General features: G+C 58.5%; 1 protein-coding gene across 5 annotated transcripts; it reads left to right on the plus strand.

The window, feature by feature from the left end:
• The first annotated feature begins 8,315 nt into the window (after positions 1-8,315).
• On the plus strand, positions 8,316-21,992 carry LOC117998229 (galactoside 2-alpha-L-fucosyltransferase 2-like). Of its 5 annotated transcripts, XM_034986924.1 has the most exons (4): positions 8,486-8,559; positions 12,608-12,723; positions 17,141-17,252; positions 20,477-21,992. In XM_034986924.1, the coding sequence occupies exons 2-4, from the start codon at positions 12,625-12,627 to the stop codon at positions 21,499-21,501; spliced, it is 1,236 nt and encodes a 411-aa protein (XP_034842815.1). In that variant the 5' UTR covers positions 8,486-8,559; positions 12,608-12,624; the 3' UTR covers positions 21,502-21,992. The 5 variants fall into 5 exon arrangements, with proteins under 5 accessions (XP_034842818.1, XP_034842815.1, XP_034842814.1 ...); XM_034986923.1 differs by lacking the exon at positions 8,486-8,559 and having other exon boundaries at positions 12,305-12,723; XM_034986927.1 differs by lacking the exons at positions 8,486-8,559; positions 12,608-12,723; positions 17,141-17,252 and adding an exon at positions 8,316-8,368.
• Positions 21,993-22,498: the final 506 nt, after the last annotated feature.

Raw genomic sequence — 22,498 nt, forward strand, 5'->3', positions numbered from 1 at the left:
CGGACTGGTGGGAGGAGGGTGCCCAAGGGGCAGGATGGAGGGGTCATTGGGGGCTGATCCCCAGCTTCCAGCTGTGCCGGGGCCGAGGTGGGGGGGTGGCCCGGACACCTGGGGCCGGGAGCTGGCAGTTCCCATCCTCCGCAGAAGGGAGAGGGGGGGCGCTTAAGGTGGAGCTGGCGGAGTCCTCCGAGGTCTCGGTGCTCGGGGCCGCCGGCGCCGGAAGATCCGCGGTCCCCCGGCTCGTGGGGGCCCGGGTTGGAGCCTGCAGCAGAGCCTGCAGCCCCCGCCCAATGCTCCAGTCGGCCTCGGCTGGGGGCCGCCTTAACGGGGCTGAGGGATCCCCGGGGAGACCGGGGTGCGGTGCGGGCAGCTGACCAGGAGGGGGAGGCAGAGACCTGGAGAGGGACCGAGCGCCGGGAGGAGGAGCCGGGAAGGCCGAGGCGAGGCAGCCGGAGGTGAAGTCGGAGAACTGCAGAGGCTTAGGAAGGGAAGGGGAGCCTGAGGTGGATGCGGGGTGCCGTGGCGGAGGGACACAGCGTGCTGGAGAGGGGGGTAGCGGCGGCGGGGGGAGGAGAGAGACAGACACACAGTGAGAGGGAGATACGGGTAGAGTGATACAGAGAGAGGGAGAGGTACTGATGGAGGCAGAGAGAGAAATACAGAGACACACTTAGCCATAGGAGCAGAGACAGCCACCCCGCCGGTCAGAGACGCAAGAACAAGCTGCCAGGCCAGGGGGGTGGCGGTGGGGAGACAGAAACCGAGAAGAGATCCAAAGCCAGAGACACAGCCAACCCCAAAGAGAGAGCCGTAGAAACACAGAGAAAGAGGCAGACAGACACACACGCACACAGAGTAGAGACCCTCATGCAGAGAAAGAGAGATCACCAGAGAGGAAGAGATGGCAGAGACCCAGAGAGCCAGAGAGAGGGAGAGAGACCCAGAACCAGACCAAGTGACATCAAGGGAGAGCGTAGAGTCAGAAAGACAGGCATTCAGATAGAGAATTGAGAATGGGCATTCAAAGGCCCTAGAGATGGAGGGGACAGAGAAAGCCAAAGAGAGTCAGAAATGGAGAGAGAGAAAGCGCAAGAAAGGTATGTATTGTTTATCCATGGCCACGTAACAAATTACCCCAAAACTCAGTGGCTTTGAGCAACAAGCATTTATTGTCTCACCGTGTCTGAGGGTTTGGAGTTTGGGTGTGGCTTAGCTGGGGGGGTTCAGCTCGGGGCCTCTGGTGAGGGTCCAGTTAGGCCCTTGGCCAGGGTGCAGTCACCTGGAGGCTCGACCGGGGCTGAGGAGCTCGTCCAAGCTCCTCATCGCTGTGCCTCTCTTGAGGGCTATAGGGGTGCTGGTGTGACCTCATAACATGGCTGCTGGCTCCCCCTGAGCGACTGATTAGAGAGGGAGAGAGAGAGATGTCTTATAGGACCTAATCTCCAAAATCACACACCATCACTTCTGTTTTATTCCATTCATCAGAAGTGAGTCACTAAGTCTGGTCCACACTCAAAGGGAAAGAGATTAGGCTCCTCCTTTTGAAGAGAAGAGTATCAAAGAATTTATAGTCTTGTTTTATTTTTTATTATTTTTAATGTTTTTTTTAAGATTTTATTTATTTATTTGAGAGAGAGAGGGAACACAAGCAGGGGGAGTGGGAGATGGAGAAGCAGGCTCCCCGCTGAGCAGGGAGCCTGGAGCAGGACCCTGGGATCATCACCTGAGCTGAAGGCAGATGCTTAACCGACTGAGCCACCCAGGTGCCCCTATAGGCTTGTTTTAAAACCATCACAGGTTGGGGGCCCCCTGGGTGGCTCAGTGAGTCGAGCATCCAACTCTTGGTTTTGGCTCGGGTCATGATCTCAGGGTCATGGGATCAAGCCCCCTGCCGAGCCCCGTGTCAGGCTCCACGCTTGGTGGAAAGTCTGCTTGGGATTTTTTCTCTCCCTCTCCCCCCACCCAGACCCCCCCTCCCGTGCGCTCTCATGCTCTCTCTCAAATAAGTAAATAAATCTGAAAAAAAAAAATCAAGATTTTACTTTAAAAAAAAAGAAGCCATCATTGTTGGGGGAGAAGAGGGAGACTGAACAATGGGGAGAGACGGACCCTTACAGACCCCTGAGGCTTACAGGTCAGTGAGACTTACTCAGAAACGCAGTAATATATGGAGAGAGAAGCTTGGAGAGGGAGGGAACCGTGGAGACAGGGAAAAGAGGCAAAACAAAGAAAACAACAGCAAAAACATCATCATCGTCATCATCGTCATAAATTACAGTAATACATAAAGTACCCAGGCAAAGTTCTGAGCACTTTCTGTGAACTCATGCATGTCATCTTCACAGCCGCCCGATGAAGGAGAGGCTGTTATCCCATTTTACAGATGGGGAAACCAAGTGTCAGAGGGTGCAGGTGACTTGCCTAGAGTTATACAGGTAGGAAGTGGCGGAGCAGGGGAGGAAAAGAGAGCAAAGAGGGATGAAGAAAACACGATGGAGGCGTCCGTGCAGAGAAGTGGGGAACGTGGCAGGAAGAGTGGCGGGGGGGCCCAGCTCTGATGGAGTAATAAATCAGGAAGAAATGGCAGCCATCCTGGGCAGAATTTTCTAGACGCTGGGCCATGCCACGTGCTCAAAGCGGCCCCAGGAGGTGATGGGGTTAGGATTAGCCCCATTGTACAGATAGAACACTGAGGCTGGTCAGAGAGGGAAGTGACTCTTCCAAGATGGGTAGGTTGAATGGTAGGCGTAGGTTGGGTAGGCGTAGGGGTAGGCGTAGGTTGAATGGTGCCCCCCAACACACACCAAAAAATGCACCCAGAACCTAATGCACCCAGAATGGGACCTAATTTGGCAAAAAGGTTTTTGCAGATGTAACTAAGTTATCATCCTGCATTATCTGGCTGGACCCTAAATCACAATGACAAACGTCCTTATAAGAGAAAGGCGGAGGGAGATTCGAGAGGACAATGTGAAGACAGAGGCAGGGGCTGGTGTGGTCCTGCCACAAGCTGGGGAACGCCAGGAGCCACCAGAAGCTGCGAGATGCAAGGATCCTCTCCTGCAGCCTTCAGAGGGACTGTGGCCCTGCTCACGCCTTGATTTGGGACTTCCGGCCTCCAGGACTGTGAGAGAATAAATTGCTGTTGTTTTAAGCTGTGCAGTTTGTGGTCATTGTTTACAGCAGCCGACCCCGGCGGTGGGGAGAAAGAATGAGAAAGACGTGGAACTTTTCAGAGACAGAGACAATGAAGGAGCCAGAGATACATGGAGGGAGAGACAGACAAGACTGACAGTGCAGGAAGAGCAGGTTCTACCTACAAGTTGGCTCTCCTCCTCCAGGAAGCCCACCCTGACTCCCCCCACCCCACCCCAAGCTGGGTCAGTGCCTGCTGTGCACATTCCTAATGCCCTGTGCTACCTCCATTGGCCCACAGATCCCATTAGGGGAGGCACTCTGTGTCCTCCCTCAAGGGCCCAGGCCTGACCCATCTCTGGGTCCCCGGCATCGCCCCCCAGAGGGTACATGGGGATCCTCAGGAGAGAAATCAAACACAATCAAATGAGATGATGCTCCCGATGTGTCTCCCCAGAGACTTTGGCCCCCTCCTGTCTGCTGGGAGACAACTGGATTTCCTGCAAGGCCCAGCGAGGGCCTCACCTCCTCCAGGAAGTCTTCTCTGATCTAACAGACAAGGCCCCCTGCTGCCTCCATTATTACACATCGCATCAGATGTGACTGTGTATAGGTCTGTCCCCTGGCACAGCCTCCCAGACGGGGAGTCCCTGCAGGGCAAGTCCTGGGTCTGACTCAGGTCTCCATCCCAGCATTTCCCAGGGAGACCTCAGGAGAATATGTTTTTTGCATTTGCTTTCTTTTGTTTTGTTTTGTTTTTTTAAGTAGGCTCCACACCCATCGTGGAGCCCAGCATGGAGCTCAAACTCACGAAACTGAGATCAACACCTGAGCTGAGTTCAGGAGTCGGACCCTTAACCAACTGAGACACCCAGGCGCCCTAGGAGTATATGCTGAATAAACAAATAAGTGAGTGAAGCGGGCATTCAGAAATGGGTGAGAAAAAAATTCCTGCACGGGGGTTAAAAGGAAGGCTTTGCAGGTGGAGGTGACGTTTTCCTAACTCTTTTTCTGTCCCCATAACCGGGGCCCCAGCTCAAAACTCATCCTCCCCCCCCCCCCGGCCTTCCCCTCTCAGACTCTCCTCCCTCTCCAGTGTACCCCTCATAGATCCCAGAGTTCACCTTGCCTCTGCTCTAGCCACAGCGGTCTCATTGATGCCCAGCTCCCCTGGACGCACCGGCCCCTCAGCCTTTCTCTTGGGGACCAAATCCTTCATCTGTCCTTCAAGACCTACCTCAAATATCATTCTCTCTAAGAGACATTTCCTGATCTCCAGGCTAGGTTCACAGCCCTCTCCGGGCTCTCCCAGTGAACTGAGACACCTCAGTGATTGACCATAACACTGTGGGAGTTTTGGTTTTATTTTTTTTAAGTGTTTTATTTATTTAGGTAATCCCTGCACCTCACAACCCCAAGATCAAGAGTTGCATGCTCTTCGGACTTAGCCAGCCAGGCGCTCCCATATCACTGATTTTTTTCTCACAGAGGACTGACCCTCCCCCTCTGGTGCTCAGAGACCTCCCATGGCTCCCCAGTGCCCACCCCCCAGGAGAAACACACAGGCCGTTAGCCTGGCCTTAAGAGGCCTCACAAGCCTTGGCTACCACCAATCCCCAGCCTCATCTCTCTTCTCTAACCATACCAGGCCCTTGAGCTTCCAGACCTTTGAACAAACTGTTGCCTCTAACTGGGGTTCTCTTTTCTCTCCTCTGCTGGGCAAATTCTTACGCAGGCTCTTATGTACTTCAGGAGTCTGCTTTTCCAGAAAGCCATCAGCAGTGGTGAGGTGGGCAGGAGCCTCCTCAGAGCTCTGGAAGCCACCTGACCCTGAGCCCCCATCATAGCACACAGACTGGGCTTGATGCCCGGAGGCGGAGGGAAAGGCCAGGCCGGAGGGGGGTCCCAGATGTGGATTTCATGCCTATTTGTCTCGGTTGCTGGGAACAAAGTTTGGGTCATGGGGAACATATGGGGCTCGCCCTGCTCCTCACTTTCATCTTCTACCTCCCTGACCCCTGGGTGGGAGGCAAGAAGGCCAGGGCTCTCCAGGCCTTGGTGGCTCCCACAGCCCCTCTTCACCTCCTCACCACTCCCTCAGGGAAGCCAGCAAATTCTGCAGATCGGTATTCTCGCCTTCTGGGCTCTGCTCTCCTGGGGGAGGTGTGGCCACCAGACACTTGAATAGTAACAAACTCAAATGGCTCTTCTTCTGTGCCAGGCACTGTTCTAAGCCCGTTAAACCACAAAGTAACTCTTTTAATCCTCATAATATGCCATGAGGCACCTGCCTGGCCCAGTCAGTGGAAAGGGCTACTCTTGGTCTCAGGGTTGTGGGTTCCAGGCCCACACTGGGTGTAGAGATTGCTTAAAAATAAAATCTCAAAATAAGGGGCGCCTGGGTGGCTCAGTCGTTAAGCGTCTGCCTTCGGCTCAGGTCATGATCCCAGAGTCCTGGGATCGAGCCCCGCATCGGGCTCCTTGCTCGAAAGCCTGCTTCTCCCTCTCCCACTCCCCCTGCTTGTGTTCCCTCTCTCGCTGTGTCTCTGTCAAATAAATAAATAAAATCTTTAAAAAAATAAAATAAAATCTCAAAATAATAATAATAATAATAATAATAATAATAATAATAATAATAATATGCCCTGTGAGTTACTTCCTATCATTGAAATCATCCCAATTTTACAGATGAGAGAACTGAGGGACACGGAGAGATTCGAACCCAGGCAGCCTGGCTTCGGAGTTTATGCCCTTCATGAAAATGGTCTCTCGAGCGGCACCGTCCGGTAGAACTTTCCGTGATGGTGGGAAAATGTCCTGTATCTGCTCTGTCCACTGTGCTAGCCACCAGCCACTTGAACTGTGGCCAGTGCAACCGAGGAACCGAAGGAAAAAAAAAAAAAAAGAACTGCAGGATAATAAATTTATATCGTTTCACTTGCTGAGTTTGTGGTAATTTGTTATGGCAGCAATAGAAAACTAATACACTGGTTCTTCTCTCTTTCCAGGCACATAAGAGAATTCTACTTCCCCAGCTTCATGCTTAGGTGAAACCATGTGAGTATTCCTGAGCAATGAGCTAGGAATGGAAGTGCTGAAGTCGTTCCTGGGCCAAAGCATTTATTTCTTGCGTGGGACCATTCAGTTCTCTCTCTCCCTGCTGCAGTGATCAAGATGCCATGGGTTGCATTTGGTGCAGTGATAAGATGGTAGATGTCTCTCAGCCTGAGTCCTTGAATGACTCTGTGGAGAACCATTCCCTAGTGACTTGTCTGGGACACATACACGACCAAGAAATCAATTTTCATTGTATCATTCCAACAGAGCTAGCTGAACCTGATTAATGGAAGATCTCAATGAAGTACAGGCACTAGCTTGCTGTTATATGAGGAAGTGCATCCCAGGAAGAGAGAACAGCAAGCGCAAAGGCCCTGGGGCAAGTGAGCTTGATTTTTAAAGGAACAGGAAGGAGGTCAGTGTGGCTAAAGAGGTGCGAATGAGGGGGAGTTGTAGGAGGTAAGGTCAGTTATATGGTGGGAGTAGATCATGTAGGGCCCTGTAGGGCAGGGAAAGGGCTTTGGATTTTATTCTGAATGAAAGGATTTGCTGATGGACAGGACATGCGGGGGTGGGGGGAATGGGGGGGGGAGGCAAATGCCCCACTAAATTGGCTTCAAGAGAGGATGGAAAAAGACAAGGAATATAGTTTTGCTGGAACAGAGAAGGCTTCTTAGAAAATCCCTTAAAGAGGGTCGCCTGGATGGCTCAGTTCGTTGAGCATCCAACTCTTGGTTTCGGCTCAGGTCATGATCCCAGGGTCATGAGATCGAGCCCCACCTCAGGCTCCACACTCAGCGTGAGTCTGCTTGAAATTCTCTCCTTCTCCTTCCCCCTCAGTCCCTCCCCCCATACTCTCTCTCTGTGTCTAAAGTAAATAAAATCTCTAAAAAAAGAAAGAAAAGAAAAGGGAAATCCCTTAAAGACTCCTAACTCCTGCTTCAGAGATGCCCCCAACCTGGACCCAGCTGAAGCCAAAGACAAGTTTCCCAGATACAGGATATTATCGGTGGCTTGGGGATTAAACAGTCACCTCCTGGAAGCTATTTCCTGCCTTTTTCAGTCTCATAAGTTGCATAGCAGAACCTTGACTGGAGGGCCTGTTCTCTTTCTAGTACCCTATGACATCATGGCCCATCCTGACTCTCCATTGGTGGAGAGGCCCACTTTCCTCTCGGGGAAGGAACAGCGTTGCTCTCTAGGCCCAAATGGACCCTAAGTCATATCCCTTCCTCTGAGAATCCCTCAAAGTACTCCCTCAGGGACTCTCCTGCAAAGATCACCCAAATTTGAAATGGTGTTGTCCATTGCGGCTGCAGGGGGCAGAGGTCAGGGTGGCAAGGAAGGTCCTAGGCCATGACAACCTTCCATGCCCTAGTACTTACTGCTTTTTTTAGCTCCACTCCTCTGGCCTGTAGGTACCCAGCTGTTGGGTGGGAGTAGAATTCTGCTCAGCACCAAGTGATGCCATACCACTCTGTGGCTCCCAATTGGCTATTCTCTCAGGAAAGCGTTTAGGCTGCACTTCCAAGACCAGATGAAGCTCGGTCGGAACCCTCTTTGGACATTCACTCCAAGTCCCTTTATTCCTTTCTCAGAGGCTATCCTAGGACCCATCAGGAACGCAAAGTGCCTAAGTGTGGAACTTTCTGGAAATCTGGCACCGCTGTCCTCTCCTTCGGCGCATTTCCCGCCTTTTCTCTCCACCCTCCCTCCCACTGGCTTCTGGCCAATCGCCAGGCAACACAGATCTCACTAGCGCGCAGGGATGTCATACCAGCTCTTCGACTGGATCAGGCGTTTTGTCGGGGAGCACAGCCGTCCTTCGGGTGCGTAGGTTTACTTCATCTGCCTCTCCGAGACCCTCCCAGCACATATCGGGTGCTGTAGCCGAAATTCCCCCAAGATTTAAGACTTTATTAGGGGACTAGCCGCGCAGGTCACAGGCCAAAAGTCCTGGCCCGACGCCAGAAGTCTTGCGGGCGTTTTGCCGCCTTGCGGGGTGGGGGTGGGGGTGGGGGTGGGGTTGTCCCTCGGCCTGCACGGTGCTGGCGCGTGCCAGTGACGTCAGGGGCTCCACGGCGTCTGATTGGCTCGCTGAGGGACGCGCCGTCGAAGTGGAAGGCTCACCTCACGGTCGCTCCCGAGTTCCTCCGGCGGCAGCGGAGGCGCCCAGGTTCGGCTCTGGTGCTCCGGCCCTGGGCTTGGGGCGGGGGGCCGCAGGCCGCGGCAGCCCCCGGCGCGCTCCTCCAGCTGCAGCCGCCGCAGAGGCCGGGCCCAGCGTGGCCTCCAGGGCAGCGCGAGGCCGTGGCGGTCGAGGACCAGGCGCGCGGGGTCGGGGCGGCCGGCCGCGCTGCCCAGCAGCAGGTAGTCGGTGTCGGGCTGCAGGCGCAAGCAGCCGCAGGCCAGGTCGGCGCGGGGCACCCAGGCGTCCTGGCCGCCGCGGCGCAGCGGCCGCGCCCGCTGCTTGTACACGGCCAGCACGCGCACAGCCAGCCGCTGCCACGCCGGGCCCGCCGCCTCCGACGCCAGCACCTGCGCGCGGAGAACTGCGGGGAGCGTTGCCGTCAGGCCCGGGCTGGGGGAGCCTCCGGCGTCACGCGGGGTCCGCACGGTGGGGACGTGGGGGGCAAGACCCGGGGGTGGGCTCCCAGGATACCCTTCAGGGAGGAGAGAGACCTTAGACGTTTGAGGGTGAGAGGTCTGGGGGTCTGGCCCTGTGTCGTGAGTGCTGGAACCTGCTGGAGGAGACTTGGTCGAGGCAAGGAGGGCAGGGCTTACGGAGTGTGAGGTGGGGTGCCAGGATTGTGATCAGGAAGGGTGGGACGATGGAGGGCTCCTCCTGTGGAGGGGAGGCCAGACAGAGAGAGGAGCCTGGGAACATGGGACACGCCATGTGGGGACGCTTTGGTTAGGGTTTATACTGGGAGCATTAGATGCCAAAATGACCTAAAGTGTGGGGAGGGTTGACTAGGGGGACGCTACAGTGTGTGTGGCTGGGAACAAGGCAGAAGAGGCAGGTCTAGGGTCTTGAACGTGGCAGAGTCAAAAGATGTCAGAAGCAGAGCCCTTGGAAAAGGGTATTGCTCAGGGAGGGGCTCTGGGACGAATCTGGGGGCCAGAAGGAGGTCAGAACCTAGAACCTGAGGGTTGAGGTCATACTGGTGGTGATTCAGAAACGTGCTCTCTGAAGGGGTGAGGTGAGACGTGTTGGGGGCAGGACTCTGGCTCACAAGCTAAGTCTATGGGGCAGAAGATCCCTGTGGGAGGCAGGACGAGAAGTTTCCATCTTCCAGGTCCTAGACCAGTGGCCAGATGATGATTCTCAGAGAAGAGAGGCCTGGGGTCTTATACCATTGAGGGAAGTCACAGGCTGGTCTGGATTCAAGGGCTGGGCTGCACCCCTGAGTATCTAAGAGATCTGAGTTACCTGAGGGCATAGGCCCTGAGGTCATGGGGCTGGTGTGGACTGGTGTGACCTGATGAATTAGGGGACTTTGGGGCCGAGCCTCTGGGGGAGTGGGGCTACGGTTCAGGATTTGGGACCCTGATGGGAGGCGGAAAGTGTCTAAGATAGGCAGGACCCTCCATTCAACCAGCACCCCTTTGTCCTTCCATCCCCAGGAGGTCCCCTTTCTCCCTCAAAGATGTGCGGCTGAAGGAGGCCAAGAACATGGGGAAAGAAGAGACATAGGAAGATAGGGAACACCCCCACTCCACTGCCCCTGCCCCCTTTGTCTTCTGTCCCATTAGGTCCTAGATCAGGAAGGGTCCTTTAGAGTCCCCCTTCCCATTTAAGATGAGAGAGCTGAAGGTGGAGAAGGTCTGAGCGAATCATCAGAACACCTGGGTAGCTGCCGGCCATTTTTCTCCCCGGCACTCACCGTAGTCCTGCTGGCAGTACCTCCGAAGGCTCATGTGTACCCTGGTATCCGAGACATTGCAGTAGTTTTGACATTGAGGGTCTGGGGAGGGTTAGGTCGTCTGCAGTAGGTTCCGGAGGCCTGGACCGCAGCGTCCAACCCTGCCCATCCCCCCATTCCATTATGATGGACAACTGGGGTGCCCCACCCCTTGGGACTTGGCTCAGTGGGCCACCCCTGGATCCCCACCTGGGGGCCCAAGCAACCCATCCCTGATCTCTCTTGCTGTCAGCGTTCTCCACGCCAGCCTGTCTTACCGGAGCTGTAAGCACCAGGGGTAGTAGCAGGGGGGGTTGTTGCCTCTGGAATTCCTGAGAGAGACCAAAGCAGAAATTTCACCTTAGTGCCCCCTCCCCTGCAGCCGCCACCCCAGCAGGAATCCAGGCATCCAGACCCCATGTCTATTCCCTTATGGCCCAAGAGTGCGAGCGCCCTTTGCCCTCCTCCTCCCAGGACCTGGAGTTGGTCCCTAGTCCCTTCTTCCTTCAGATCCAGGAATGTAGACCCCCCCCCCGCAGCCCCCTCCTCCCTCAGACTCAGGAGTCCAGGCTCCTAGCCTCCTCCTTCCCAAGACCAAGGAGACTGGAATTTGAGTCCCCACCTCCCCCAGAGGCCCAGAGTCGGACCTCCAGCCTCTAGCTCCCATCTCCCAGGGACCCGGCCGTCAGCATCCTTGCCCACTGGAGAGCTGGGATGTCCCCTTCCCATCCCACTTAGGACTTGCAGCCCTGCCCCTTGTCACTCACGCTGGCAGGGCATCCGGGGAGAGCGGCTCTGCTGGTAGCCGGGACCACAGCGGTTGCATGTGAGGCCGGTGACCCCTAACTTGCAGGGGCACTGCCCGCTGGTTTGGTTGCAGATGCCCCCCGTGGCCCCGATCGGGTGACACTGGCAGGCTACATGAGGAGAGGAGCTGGGGACCCGGGGTGTCAGGGCCCCAGAGGCTCCTTCCCAGTCCCGCCCCCGCCCGCCAGCCCCAGGCGTCGGGCCCTGCATCCTTTCCCTCTGGGCCAGGCTTCGGGCCGCACTCACCCCTGCAGGCCTTGCGGCTGGTGACGGGCTGGCTGGGGTCCCTCCAGAACCCCGGCTGGCAGTAGTGACAGTGTCGCCCGGCCGTGTGGTGACGGCACCGCTCACAGACACCCCCGCTCCGGCCGCCGGACAGCCGGAAGAGCTCCGAGTTGAACCTGCAGCGTCGGGCGTGCTGGTTGCAGGAGCAGGCTAGAGACAGGACGGGGCAGGCGCGTCAGGCTCCCACCTTCCCTTCCCGGTCCCCAGCTTGCCCCCCCCCCCCCCCCCCCAGAGGTCCCAGACCCTCCTCATTCTCATCTTTAAGGTGGGTGCACCGGACTGGAGTGGGCGAGCCTGAGGGGCCCGACGGACCTCCTGAACGTCTGTGTGAAACTGGGGGCTCGGGGAGGAGTGGCCACTCCGGGAGCATGGGCTGTGGGGTCAGCCGCCCCCGCCCCCGCGTGTCTGCTCCCCACTGTGCTCCTTGGGCAAGTGACTTCTTTCTGTAGCTCGGTCTCCTCTGTAAGACGGCAGTCACAGTGTCCACTCCGTGAGGTTGAAAGGAAACCGAAAGGATATAAAGGGCTCGACCCAGGGCCTGTGACGCAGAGCAGGCGTTCGGGGCTCGGCGTGCTTCCTTCTCAGAGCGGCTCCGTGAGGCTTGCATCTTACCGATGCGAAAACGGGGCAGAGAGGCGAAGTCATCTGCCCAAAGTAACGCAGCTCAGGGGCAGTCCCAGGCAGGCTCAGTACCCAGGGCTTCTGGCTTCAGAGTCCGTGCTCTTGGCAACCAGACTGCAGCGGGGCCCACGGCTGGCGTGAGGATTCTGGGCGGCTTACGTGCGCGCGTGTGTTCCTGCAGAGCGCTGATCGGTGGGGCTGCTGCCACTCTCGAACCTTAACTACTTCTCAGTTACTGGGAAACTACTTCTCAGTTACTGGGAAACGTTAAGAAGAAACCACACAGCTTCCAGGGCCCACCCCCAGGCCTTCAGCTGGGCCCAGGCATCTGTGTCTCTAGCCAGCGTTTCTGAGTGAGATGCCGCGGGAGGGGCTTCGTGGACCATTCTTGGGAGAGGTTTAAGGAGTTTCTGACTCCCGAGGGGTTCGGGAGGCCTGGGCTGACAGGTGCTGGGAACACAGAGGGGCAGCAGCGGGAAGGTCAGGACGCCGAGGCATCTGTGTGTTCTTGGAAGAACGACTCGCCTCCCTAAACCTTGGTTTCCTCCTGTGCAGTGGGGAGCTCAGCCCCTCTCGCCCAGGCTTGTCGTGGGCCTTAAGAGGTAGCAGTACTCTTCAGGTTATTGGTGGGGAGAATCAGCCTTTGGATTCTTTCTGACCAGACCTTCTGTCTGGAAGACTCAGGTGGTGGGAAGGGGTTCAGAGCACCATGCCTATAAAGCCGGCAGCTCTGCCACAGGACTCGGTCCCACCCCATCCGAGACCCTGCTTTATCCCAACACTGTCGGCTTCTTACCCAGGTTCAGAGGCCAGTGCCATGCTCAGCCTGGGGCAACGTGATCCTCAGAGGGACAACCTTCCCAGCTCCCAGGCCGTGCCCAGGCCCAGGATGAACCAAGTCCCACCCCCAGGCAATGTGAGTCTCCCCTCCTCCCAGCCCCCACCCCACAGGGGCCTCAGATCTGGCTGGTGGGAATGGGCCAGAGGTGGTGGGGACAGAGGGTCTAGGAAGACCCCGGTGGGGATGAGGACAGAGTGGGGAGCCAAGGATGGTGGGATGGGCTGTAAGTTACTCCACGTGACAGGGCAGAAAGAGAGGAGGGAGGGGGTAAAGAATTGGAGGGTGGAGGGAGAGGAGGGGTGTGTGTGTGTGTTTGTGTGTGTGTGTGTCTATCTGTTGGTAGAGTAGAGCTACTTCCCAGGGCCTGGTACCACACTCAGAGCCTCTAGCCAGGCCTGCGGGCTGGTGTGGAAGAAGGAGGGCTGTCTCTGGAGCAATGGAGAAGGGCCCAGACTCTGGGAGCTCCAGGTCTGGAAACACGGTAGAGGGGAGAGGGTGTGGACTGGGCCTGGGGAGCACTGGTCTAAGCTCCATGGCCCCATGGATCGCCCATTATCTAGGAAGGTCTGTCTCTCTCAGTCCAGGCCCCGCACTGCCCCTTACTGGCATTGAGCCTTAAGGCAAGTGGTGCATCCCCTCGGGGGGACCCCCTTCTTCATCTGGGGAGTGATAACATTGGTAGATGCGAAGCAAGCTCTTCTTCAGTGCCAGGTACCACACTAAGCTTTATTCTAAGCGTGCATATCGACCCATTGGATGTTCACTACAGCCTGTGAAAGAAATGATGTTACTGTCCCCACTTTACAGGCGAGGAGGTGGAGGCACAGAGAGGTCAAGTCACTTGCCTGTGGTCACACAGCTGGGAAGCAAAGGAGCTGGGATTTGAGCCCAGGGTGGCTGGCTGGCTCGCTGCCAAGCCTTTGTGCCTATCTGTCACCCTAGAGCACCTAGCGTGACGGCCCCTGACAGGAGCTTGACAGGGAAAAGCCAAGACCCCCTCCCACCCCCACCCCCACCCCCACCCCCCAGCTGGACTCCCTGAGCTCAGATTCGGACCTGCCACTCACTAGCTGTGTGTCCTTGTGCAAGGGACTTCTCACCTCTAGACTCAGTCTCCTCGTCTATGAAACGGACCTGATGCTAAAACCCGCCTGGTACATAGCAGGTGATCGGTACATATGTACTTAATGAGCAAATACGTCCCCCGTGTGGTGGGTCTGATGCATCGGGAGGTCCTGCTGCCTTGCTCCCCACGCTCACGCAGGAAATGTTATTCGTACCAGCATCTGATAGCGTGTGGGGCAGAGACTGGATGTGGGGGGCGGGCGGCAGGGACTGGGGCAGGCAGGTGGAGTGCAGGTGGGAGGCTGTGGGGGAGGGGAAGAGAGGGAACCAGCTCAGGAACAGTGGGGGTGAAGCGAGGAGCAAGGCGCCCTAGGGAGGGGGAGAGCACCCTGCCCGTGGGGACCAGGGACCATCTGCTGGAGAGTCGGGCGGGGGCCGGGCTGGGGGTGGGTGAGGGCAGGAAGAGGGGGGCCCAGGACTCACGCAGGCAAGGGTGGGGGTGCCAGGGCGTGGCAGGCCGCCAGGGCCAGTCTCGATGGGACGGGCGGCAACTCTCGCACCCGGGGCCGGTGGTGTGGTGGCGGCAGCGACAGCGGGGGGGCCGGGCGCGGGCGGCACAGCGGGCTGCGTGGCCGTGGCATTGGCAGCGGCCCCTCACTCCAGCCGCCGCCAGCCCCGCCCGGCCCCCGAACTCCATGCGGAGGTGACTGACCACCACGCTGGATTTAGGGCCCGGTGGGGCTCGGAAGGTCACCTTCTCGGGGCCCCCCAAGGCCCCAGGCCAGGCGGGTCTGCGCCACAGCGATCTCCAGGGACCTCCGGTGGCCCAGGCGGCAGACAGGACCAGGGCTGGGGATCCTGGGGTGCAGAAGCGCAGGCTGATGGACGTCAGGAGGAAGGGGCCACCCAGGGCCAGGGTTAGACTGCCATTGCAGGTGGCCCGGGGGCTGAGGTCCGCCCCCAGGGAGAGGGCACAGGCCTGGGGACAGGAGGCCGCCATGCCAGCCAGCCGGGTCACTGGTGGGAGGCAGAAGCGGGGGCGGCCACCTGGATGGTAACATGGGTCTGCGGTGGTGGCCTGGCTCAGGAGGAGCAAGAGGGCAAAGGTCACGGGCATGGTCCTAGCAGAGCAAGTACCTGGAGAGGAGAGGAGTGATCAGGCTGAGGGCCTCAGGCTGCCCTCATGGGTCAGCCACCACCCCGGTCCCCGCCCCCAGGCTCTCTGAGGAACCCCTGGCATTCCACCCCCAGCCCTGCCCAAGCCCCCTCCCCGGCTGCTTCTAAGCGAGGAAAATAGTTCCATCTGGGGAGAATTACTGTTTACATAACCCAAAGGGAAAAGAACGCAAGCAAAATTGAGAATTTTGCCTGAACTAATCCGAAGCTTAACACCCCAGAGCTATCGTCAGTGTCGAGGGGTGGGGGCCCTGGGGAGAGGGCAAGGGGTGGGGACAGATGGAGAAACCTAGACAGACCACAGCGGGGAGGGGGACTTAGAGACAGATGAAGAAGAGCAGAGACAAAGAAATAGAGAAAGGGACAGAGGCATGGACAGCAGAGACAGACGGAGAGGAGGGGACCCAAGTCGAAGGGAAGGGCCAGGTGCAGAGAAGGAACCATGAGGAGAGAGGACCGAGCATAAGGGGAGGCTGGAAGGCCCAGACAGATTGCGGCTGGACACCCAGATCCACAGGGAGTTGGGGCGGGGGGGCGGGAATGGAGTCCCAGGGACCCTGGGGCCAGGACAGACAGACAGGCAGACGAGACAGACCTGGGGGCTCAGAGACACCCCCAGGGAGCAAGAGGAGAACAGAGAGCCTTGCTAGCCTGGTCGGTGGGGAGGCGGGGAGGGGAAGCGGGGGAGGGGCTTGCGGGGCATCAGAAGCGGGAGGCCAGGCCCCTGGCCCACGAGGATCAGAGCAGAGGCCCTTTCCCACGTGGGGCCCTAACCTTGTTCTCCACACCCAGGGCACGGAGGGGGATTATCGCCAAACAACCCAGCAGCCTCCTCCGCTGCCACCCACCCCCAGCCTCCACCCAGCCTTAACCCTTTCCCACCCGGGTGCAAAGCCCAGAGAACTGTGCTAAGGAACCGGAGGGGGTCATGCGGGGACTAGAAGCCTGGGTCACTCTGGAGCTGGAGAGGGGGGTTAGGAAAGCAGATGCCTGAGTCCCCCTTAGAATTCGGGGTGGGAGGACCCTGTCCTTAAGTTTCGGAGGACTTTCTGATAATCTCAGCCCTCCCCACTCCCACCTGCCATCCTAGGCCTCAGGGTCAGGAGAGCGGAACCCCCGCATTCTCTACCCACCCTAAGGTCCCCAGATTAGAAAGGGGAGCAGATGTGGGGGGTGGCAGGTGCCGGCGAGGGTGGGGGCAGAAAGAGAGGCAGGGCAGGGCAGGGCCAGATGCCAGGGTGTCCAAGGGGGGCCTGAAGTCCAGACCCCGGGATGGCAGGGGCTAGGAAGGACTTACTGCTGAAAGTCCTCCTCCCCCCATCTTCCCCTTCCAGGGCTGGCAGCCCCTAATGAGGAACTTCCTCAGGTTTGGGGGCCTTGGGGCCTTTTCTGGGCCCCACTGTCCACGCCCCTGGCTTGCTCCCGGCTGGGAGTCTGTGAGGCATCTGGGGGTGCAGCTGGGGTCACAAACGCCCCCAGCCTGATTTCACAGCCCTCAGTGTCCCCACTGCGGTTGCCGCGTGCAGAGACAACCTCCCTGGGCCCCGGATTTTGGGCATCACCCTCCGCCCCTCCCAATGAGCCTGGCGCCATTTTGTCCACTTGCGGCCCCGGGCATTTGCCCTGTCCCTTAGCGCCAGCCTCGTTAAGGACCGAGCCCCCATCTCCTACCTCTCCTTTCTTGCCTGGGTGGTTCACGGGGTACCATTTTCTGGCCCTTAGCACTTTGGACAGCCAGGCCGCGAGTCCCCCGGTGTTCCTGGAGGATCCAGAAGCCGGCCCCTGCCCATCTGGGAACCCAGATGTCCAGCCCTTAGCCCCTACCCCTCTGGGAGCCAGAGCCCACTCCCACCCCCCTTTAAGGAGCAGAGTCTAGCTGTGCTCCCACCAGACCCATCGTTAGGCCCCCATGCCTGGGCCGTGAGGGGGTCCATCTGGGACCCAGGCTCCTCTTCCCTGGCTTTTTTGCACGCACCCCACCCTTTGCCCCTAATGTTGGCCAAACCTGCACCCAAGAAGAGCGTGTCCCCTGCAGTTAGCTCCTCACGTGTTCTTCCCTCCCGCAGGAGCTTGGCGGCCGCGTGGGCTCTCAGGAGTGAGCGCTGAGTGGCTGTTGTCAGGCCTCAGGCTAGTGGGGGTTCTGGGCGGGAGCTCAGAGCAGAGCCCGCAGAATCCAACACCACCACCGCTCCCCCCCACCCCCACCCCCGCCCCAGTCCCCTCGCCAACCACAGCCACGCTCTCCCCGCAGGGACCCCAGCCAGCCACGCCACCCAGGACTGTGTGGGACGTGAGGGATGTCGCCCCAGGGGGGCCTGGAACTGGGCAGCCCCGAGCATGCTGGCCCAGGAGGCTCAAGGCAGGTAGGATGGGACAGCGGCCCCACGGGCTTCCTGGGTCTGGGGTCCCCGCTGCACTGACACTCAGACCCCTGCCCCACCGACTCCCCACAGCAGGCAGGCAGGCGGTAGGCCGGCCGGGCTCAGCCCACCACGTGGTGGTGCGGTCCATCGGGAAGGGAAGGGGCTGACCTGCCAGGCGGCGGCGGGACCCCCTCCCTTCTGGACCCTTCTGTCAGCTGTGGGTAAACTGAGCATTAAGGTGAGTCACTTGCCTTTTGGAAGGATCTGGGTGGCCACCGGGAACCCCAAAGAATCGGGCGGCTTTTTAAGACAGTGGGGAAGGAAGTGAGGAGGCAGAATCCCTGGGCCTCCCTCGTCCCACGTTGGAGGGAGAGAGCAGGGACCCCGAGGGAGACAGGGACAGAGCTCAAAGCCGACGTCCCCGTGGCCAGTTTCCTGTGAGGCCTCAACACTTCAGTGACGAAATTTTCATGCCAATGTGGCTGTCAACCATTAGGGACCCACTGATTCTGACTAGAAAAATAACGCTTTCCACCCCCTCCCGCTGAGGAGAGCAGGGGTCTCGGGAGCCTAGGGCTTTGCATGTGCTTATTGAGGCGCTGCGTGGACCTGACCCTGACGGGGATTTGGGGGCCCCCCTGCTGGCGGGAGCCTGTCCTGGGGGTCGGGAGGGCGCAGCCAGGACAATCTGTGATTCTGGTTCCGGGGGACCCCCCTGCACCACCGTGGAGGGCCGAGCCTGGGCAGGAGTCGGGACAGAGACATCGCGTTTCAAATTAGGCTGTAGGGAGGGGGTAGAGAAAGGGTGCAAGAGAAAGGGGCTGGGGGCGGAGACACCCCCAAATCTGAGGAGGCATACCGGTTCCGGGGACAGGCGGTGTAAGCAACAGGGTAAACTCGTCCACGACACCCCCCCCCCCACCCTTGTCAGGTTTACAATCTAGAGAGATCGCTACAGAAAAGTAATAAGTAATTCTGTTCGAGAGAAGAGCCAGAAGGCGACAGGCGCTTCAGAGCAAAAGCAAGCAGGGAAGTGGGGGCAGGGGCGGGGGTCTAGAGGGGACATTTGGTCTGAGACCTGAAAGTGGTGAGGGCAAGCCACCCGGGCATCATCAAGGCAGGAGTGACCAGGGCAGAGGGAATGGCCAGAGAAAATTCGAGAAGGCTTAGGTCTTGCTTTATTTTCCTCCTTCCCCGGGACAAGAAGTTTCTTAAGCTAATGTTGACCTGGAGGGAAGCTTTCTTCCTCATTTGTTTTTCACAGCCTGAGCTGCTTGAGGCGATTAGCACCCCTGAAGGTGCCTTGGGGGGTGGTGTTGGGGGAAGGACAGAAGCCGCCGAGAGGAAAGAATTCTCCAAGTTGGGAAGGAGACTTTTTTTTTTTTTTTTTTTGGAGGAGTTCCTCAACTATTGGGCACTTTCACCCTCACAGTGCCCCAGAGGGGAGGCAGGACCTCCCTGGGGCACAGCTCTGTGGTGGCTCAGCAGGGTGGGACCCACAGCTCTGGGCTTCCAGAGATCTTTCATCCCTACCTCGGTGGCCCAGAAATAACAGAGGCCCCACGAGTCAGGGCAAGTCGTACTCCCCGTAAAACTGGACGGAGAGTGAGCATCTGAGTGCTCTCCCTCAGGAAGCCTCGAAAAATCCAGGACAGCAATGGAGAGCACAGATTGCTGAGCCACAGTGCCCGGGGTTCAAATCCACGCGCTCCCTCTTTCCTAGCTGTGTGACCTAAGGCAGATTTCTTAACCTCTCTGGGCCTTAGCAGGCTCATCTGTTAAATAAGCCTAACAATGTACCTTCCTCACAGGAGAGCATGAGGTCTAAATGAGCAAAGACAGGCCCACAGTCTCATTCCTGAACCTCTTTGGACCAGATGTGGTTCAGAATGTGTGCGTCGGCCCCGTGGCGGGGTGCGGGGTCTGGGCAGCATCCCATAATCGAACGGTATCGTTTCTGCAGCAGAACACACAGGCATCACATTAAGTCAGGTCTCCAAGTAGCCGCAGGTCACGTCAGGCCACATTTTGTCCCCAAAAGAGTTCAGTTCAGCTGGGGGTTGGCCACCACTCTTCAGGAAGGTGGCCGGCAAGGAATCGCGGATGGGGCGAGTAAGTGCTGGGGCCAGTGCCACAGCCGTGATGCGCTGTTTTTCTGAGACTTTTGGTGACAAAAAGCCAGGAGAGGGAGCTCTTGAGACTCAAGGACAGCAGGTGGCAGAGGACGGGCTGTCGGATTCGCAGAGCCCGAGATGAAAACATGGGGTGTCTTATTCTGATGTATTGATAATTTCTAGCTGGTGAGAGCAGAGCATTAAGCCAAGTGCAGCTCCCCCCTTATTTTTTAAAAGTAAACTCTGTCCCCAACATGCGGCTCAAACTCACAACCCCGAGATCAAGAGCCGCCTGCTCTACTGACTGAGCCAGCTGAGTAAAGCGTAGGTCCTTGTGAGTACAGGCCGTGGGCAACCGCACAGGTCACACACCATGGGGGTGGCCCTGGGCGGTGGGTAGCTTTGTCCCGAGCGGCTGGTTCTTCCCCAGTAGCCCAGGCTCCAGTACCTGCTCAGCTCACCTGCTCTGGCTTTGGGACCTGGCCGGCCCCAGGCAGGACCAGAGCTGAGCCAGCAGTGTGATAAGGATTGGGACAGAGCTGTCACCAGCCCAGGGAGAAGAGGGGCTCATTCTTTGGCAACTAAAGCAGCGGGCAGAGCGTTTCTTGGACCCCCCAGTGGAGGGAGGGTAATGTCCTACCTAGCCCTCCTGTGGAAGAGCCAGTCGACCTCGCCGGGGACCCACATTGAACAAGACATTTGAGGAGGGCCCAGGAGTGTTCAGATTTCCCAAAGGGTCAGATTACTAAAGGGAGGAGCCCTGGAATATTGGAGGAGGAGGAGAGCTGAGGCAAGGCCCACAGAACCCTGCCATTTAAGGGGGCTGGCAGAAGGAGAGATGGGGCGCCTGGACGGGGGGCGGGACAGAAGGCAGAGCATGAGGAGTGGGGGTCCTGCCACCCAGCGCTTCCTTCTGCCCACGAGACTCCTGAGCTGCAGCCTCAGGGAAACCGCAGGTAGAGGGAGAGCAGAAAATGGGTCAGGACGCACTGGACGACACCCCTAGCCTTGCCTGGAGGAGTTGAGTGCGGGAACAAATGATTTGGGGGTGAACAAGACTCAGGTGCCCCTAGCTGTCACTCCTGACTGTGTCCTCTCTCCTCCCCCCAGCCATCATGGGATTCCGGGCCACTTGCCCTTCCTTCTCCACCATCTACTTCCTCTTCATCCTCTTGGTGGTGTCCACCGTCTTCCACTCCCATCACCGCCTGGCCCTGGTGCCCACCCCCTGGGCCTACCCAGGCCGCGTGGTCCTGCTCCCCAGACACCTGCCGCCGGGGGGCATGTTCACCATCAACGCCAAAGGCCGCCTGGGGAACCAGATGGGGGAGTACGCCACCCTGTACGCCCTGGCCAAGATGAACGGGCGGCCGGCCTTCATCCCGGCCGAGATGCACAGCACGCTGGCCCCCATCTTCCGAATCAGCCTCCCGGTCCTGCACGGCGCCACGGCCAGCAGGATCCCGTGGCGGAACTACCGCCTGAACGACTGGATGGAGGAGCGCTACCGCCACATCCCGGGGGAGTACGTGCGCCTCACCGGCTACCCCTGCTCCTGGACCTTCTACCACCACCTGCGAGGCGAGATCCTGCGGGAGTTCACCTTGCACGACCACGTGCGGGAGGACGCCCAGAAGTTTCTGCGGGGCCTGCAGGCCAAGTGGGCCCGGCGGTCGACCTTCGTGGGGGTCCACGTGCGCCGGGGGGACTACGTGCGCGTCATGCCGCGGGTGTGGAAGGGCGTGGTCGCCGACCGGGGCTACCTAGAGCAGGCCCTGGACTGGTTCCGGGCCCGCTACCGCTCCCCAGTCTTCGTGATCACCAGCGACGACATGGCCTGGTGTCGGCAGAACATCAATGCCTCCCGGGGGGACGTGGTGTTCGCCGGCAATGGCCTTCAGGGCTCCCCCACCAGGGACTTCGCGCTGCTCACGCAGTGTAACCACACCGTCATCACCGTGGGCACGTTCGGGATCTGGGCCGCCTACCTGGCGGGCGGGGACACCGTCTACCTGGCCAATTTCACCCTGCCCGGCTCCCCCTTCCACTGGATCTTCAAGCCCCAAGCGGCCTTCCTGCCCGAGTGGGTGGGCATCGCCGCTGACCTTGGGCAGGCCAGAGAGAGTGGCTCCTAGCCCGGTGCGTCGCGTGTCCCCCCCTCGCCCTGGGGCCAACAGGCTTTGCCCCAGAGCTGCAGCACCTGTGTTTGCCTCCAGGCCGCGATGCTTCCCAGCTGGGCCACCTCGGACAAGTGACTTAACCTCTCTGGGCCTTAGCGTGCCACCTGCAAAGTGGACCTAATACAGAACTTACCTCCGCAGCTCCTGCAGCAAGTTTATTTAGTGTCTTGGGAACCCTAACCCGAACCCGAACAGGCACGTGGGTGGCGTATCCTGAACTTCCGGGCTGCTTTAAGATGGAAACATATATTTTGCCCTCTCTTTGTCTGTAGCTTCAGGAGCGTGAGTCCAAGTGTTTTGCCCTTGCCTCCTGGGAGGGTTCGGTAAAGCCGTTCCTGCCCTCAAGTCAAGGAGAGCCAAATGTTAGGCTTTGGGTTTCATGGGGCCTCATCATGAAAGGGAGGGAACCCGGGATTTGAGAGGATGAATCCTGGGGAGGTACCCTCAGTGGGGAGGCGAGGTGCCTGGAAATGGGGGTGGGCATGGGGTGGGGGCAGGACTCAGGCGGGACTCCACACCAATCGGCCGGCAGCAGCAAAATGCCCAGAGCCCAACGTCCTAGAAGTGGCGGGCGGACCTCAGGGGGCTCCAGGAAACACGGCCATGTCAGCAGCCACCTGCAGACGGATGGCCTCACCCTTGGCCCTGCCTATGCCCCCCAGGACCCAGAGCCACTCTGAGAAACCCCCGTGTGGACAAGAGTTGAATAGGGGATCATAATACGGGTGTTCCTGTGTTCAGTGCATTTGGAACTATGGAGATACCAGTATTTTTATCGGTGTAATACTCCTTTTGGATATTAAAAAAAACTTTTTTTGTTTTTAAAGATTTTATTTATTTATTTGTCAGAGTGAGAGAGCACAAGCAGGGGGAGGGCGAGGGAGAAGCAGGCTCCCCGCTGAGCAAGGAGCCTGACTCAGGGCTCGATCCCAGGACCCCGGGATCATGACCT

This window comes from Mirounga leonina, unplaced genomic scaffold (genome assembly GCF_011800145.1).
Source record: "Mirounga leonina isolate KUSES-001 unplaced genomic scaffold, KU_Mleo_1.0 Mir_376, whole genome shotgun sequence".
In the NCBI taxonomy this organism is placed as follows: Eukaryota; Metazoa; Chordata; class Mammalia; order Carnivora; family Phocidae; genus Mirounga; species Mirounga leonina.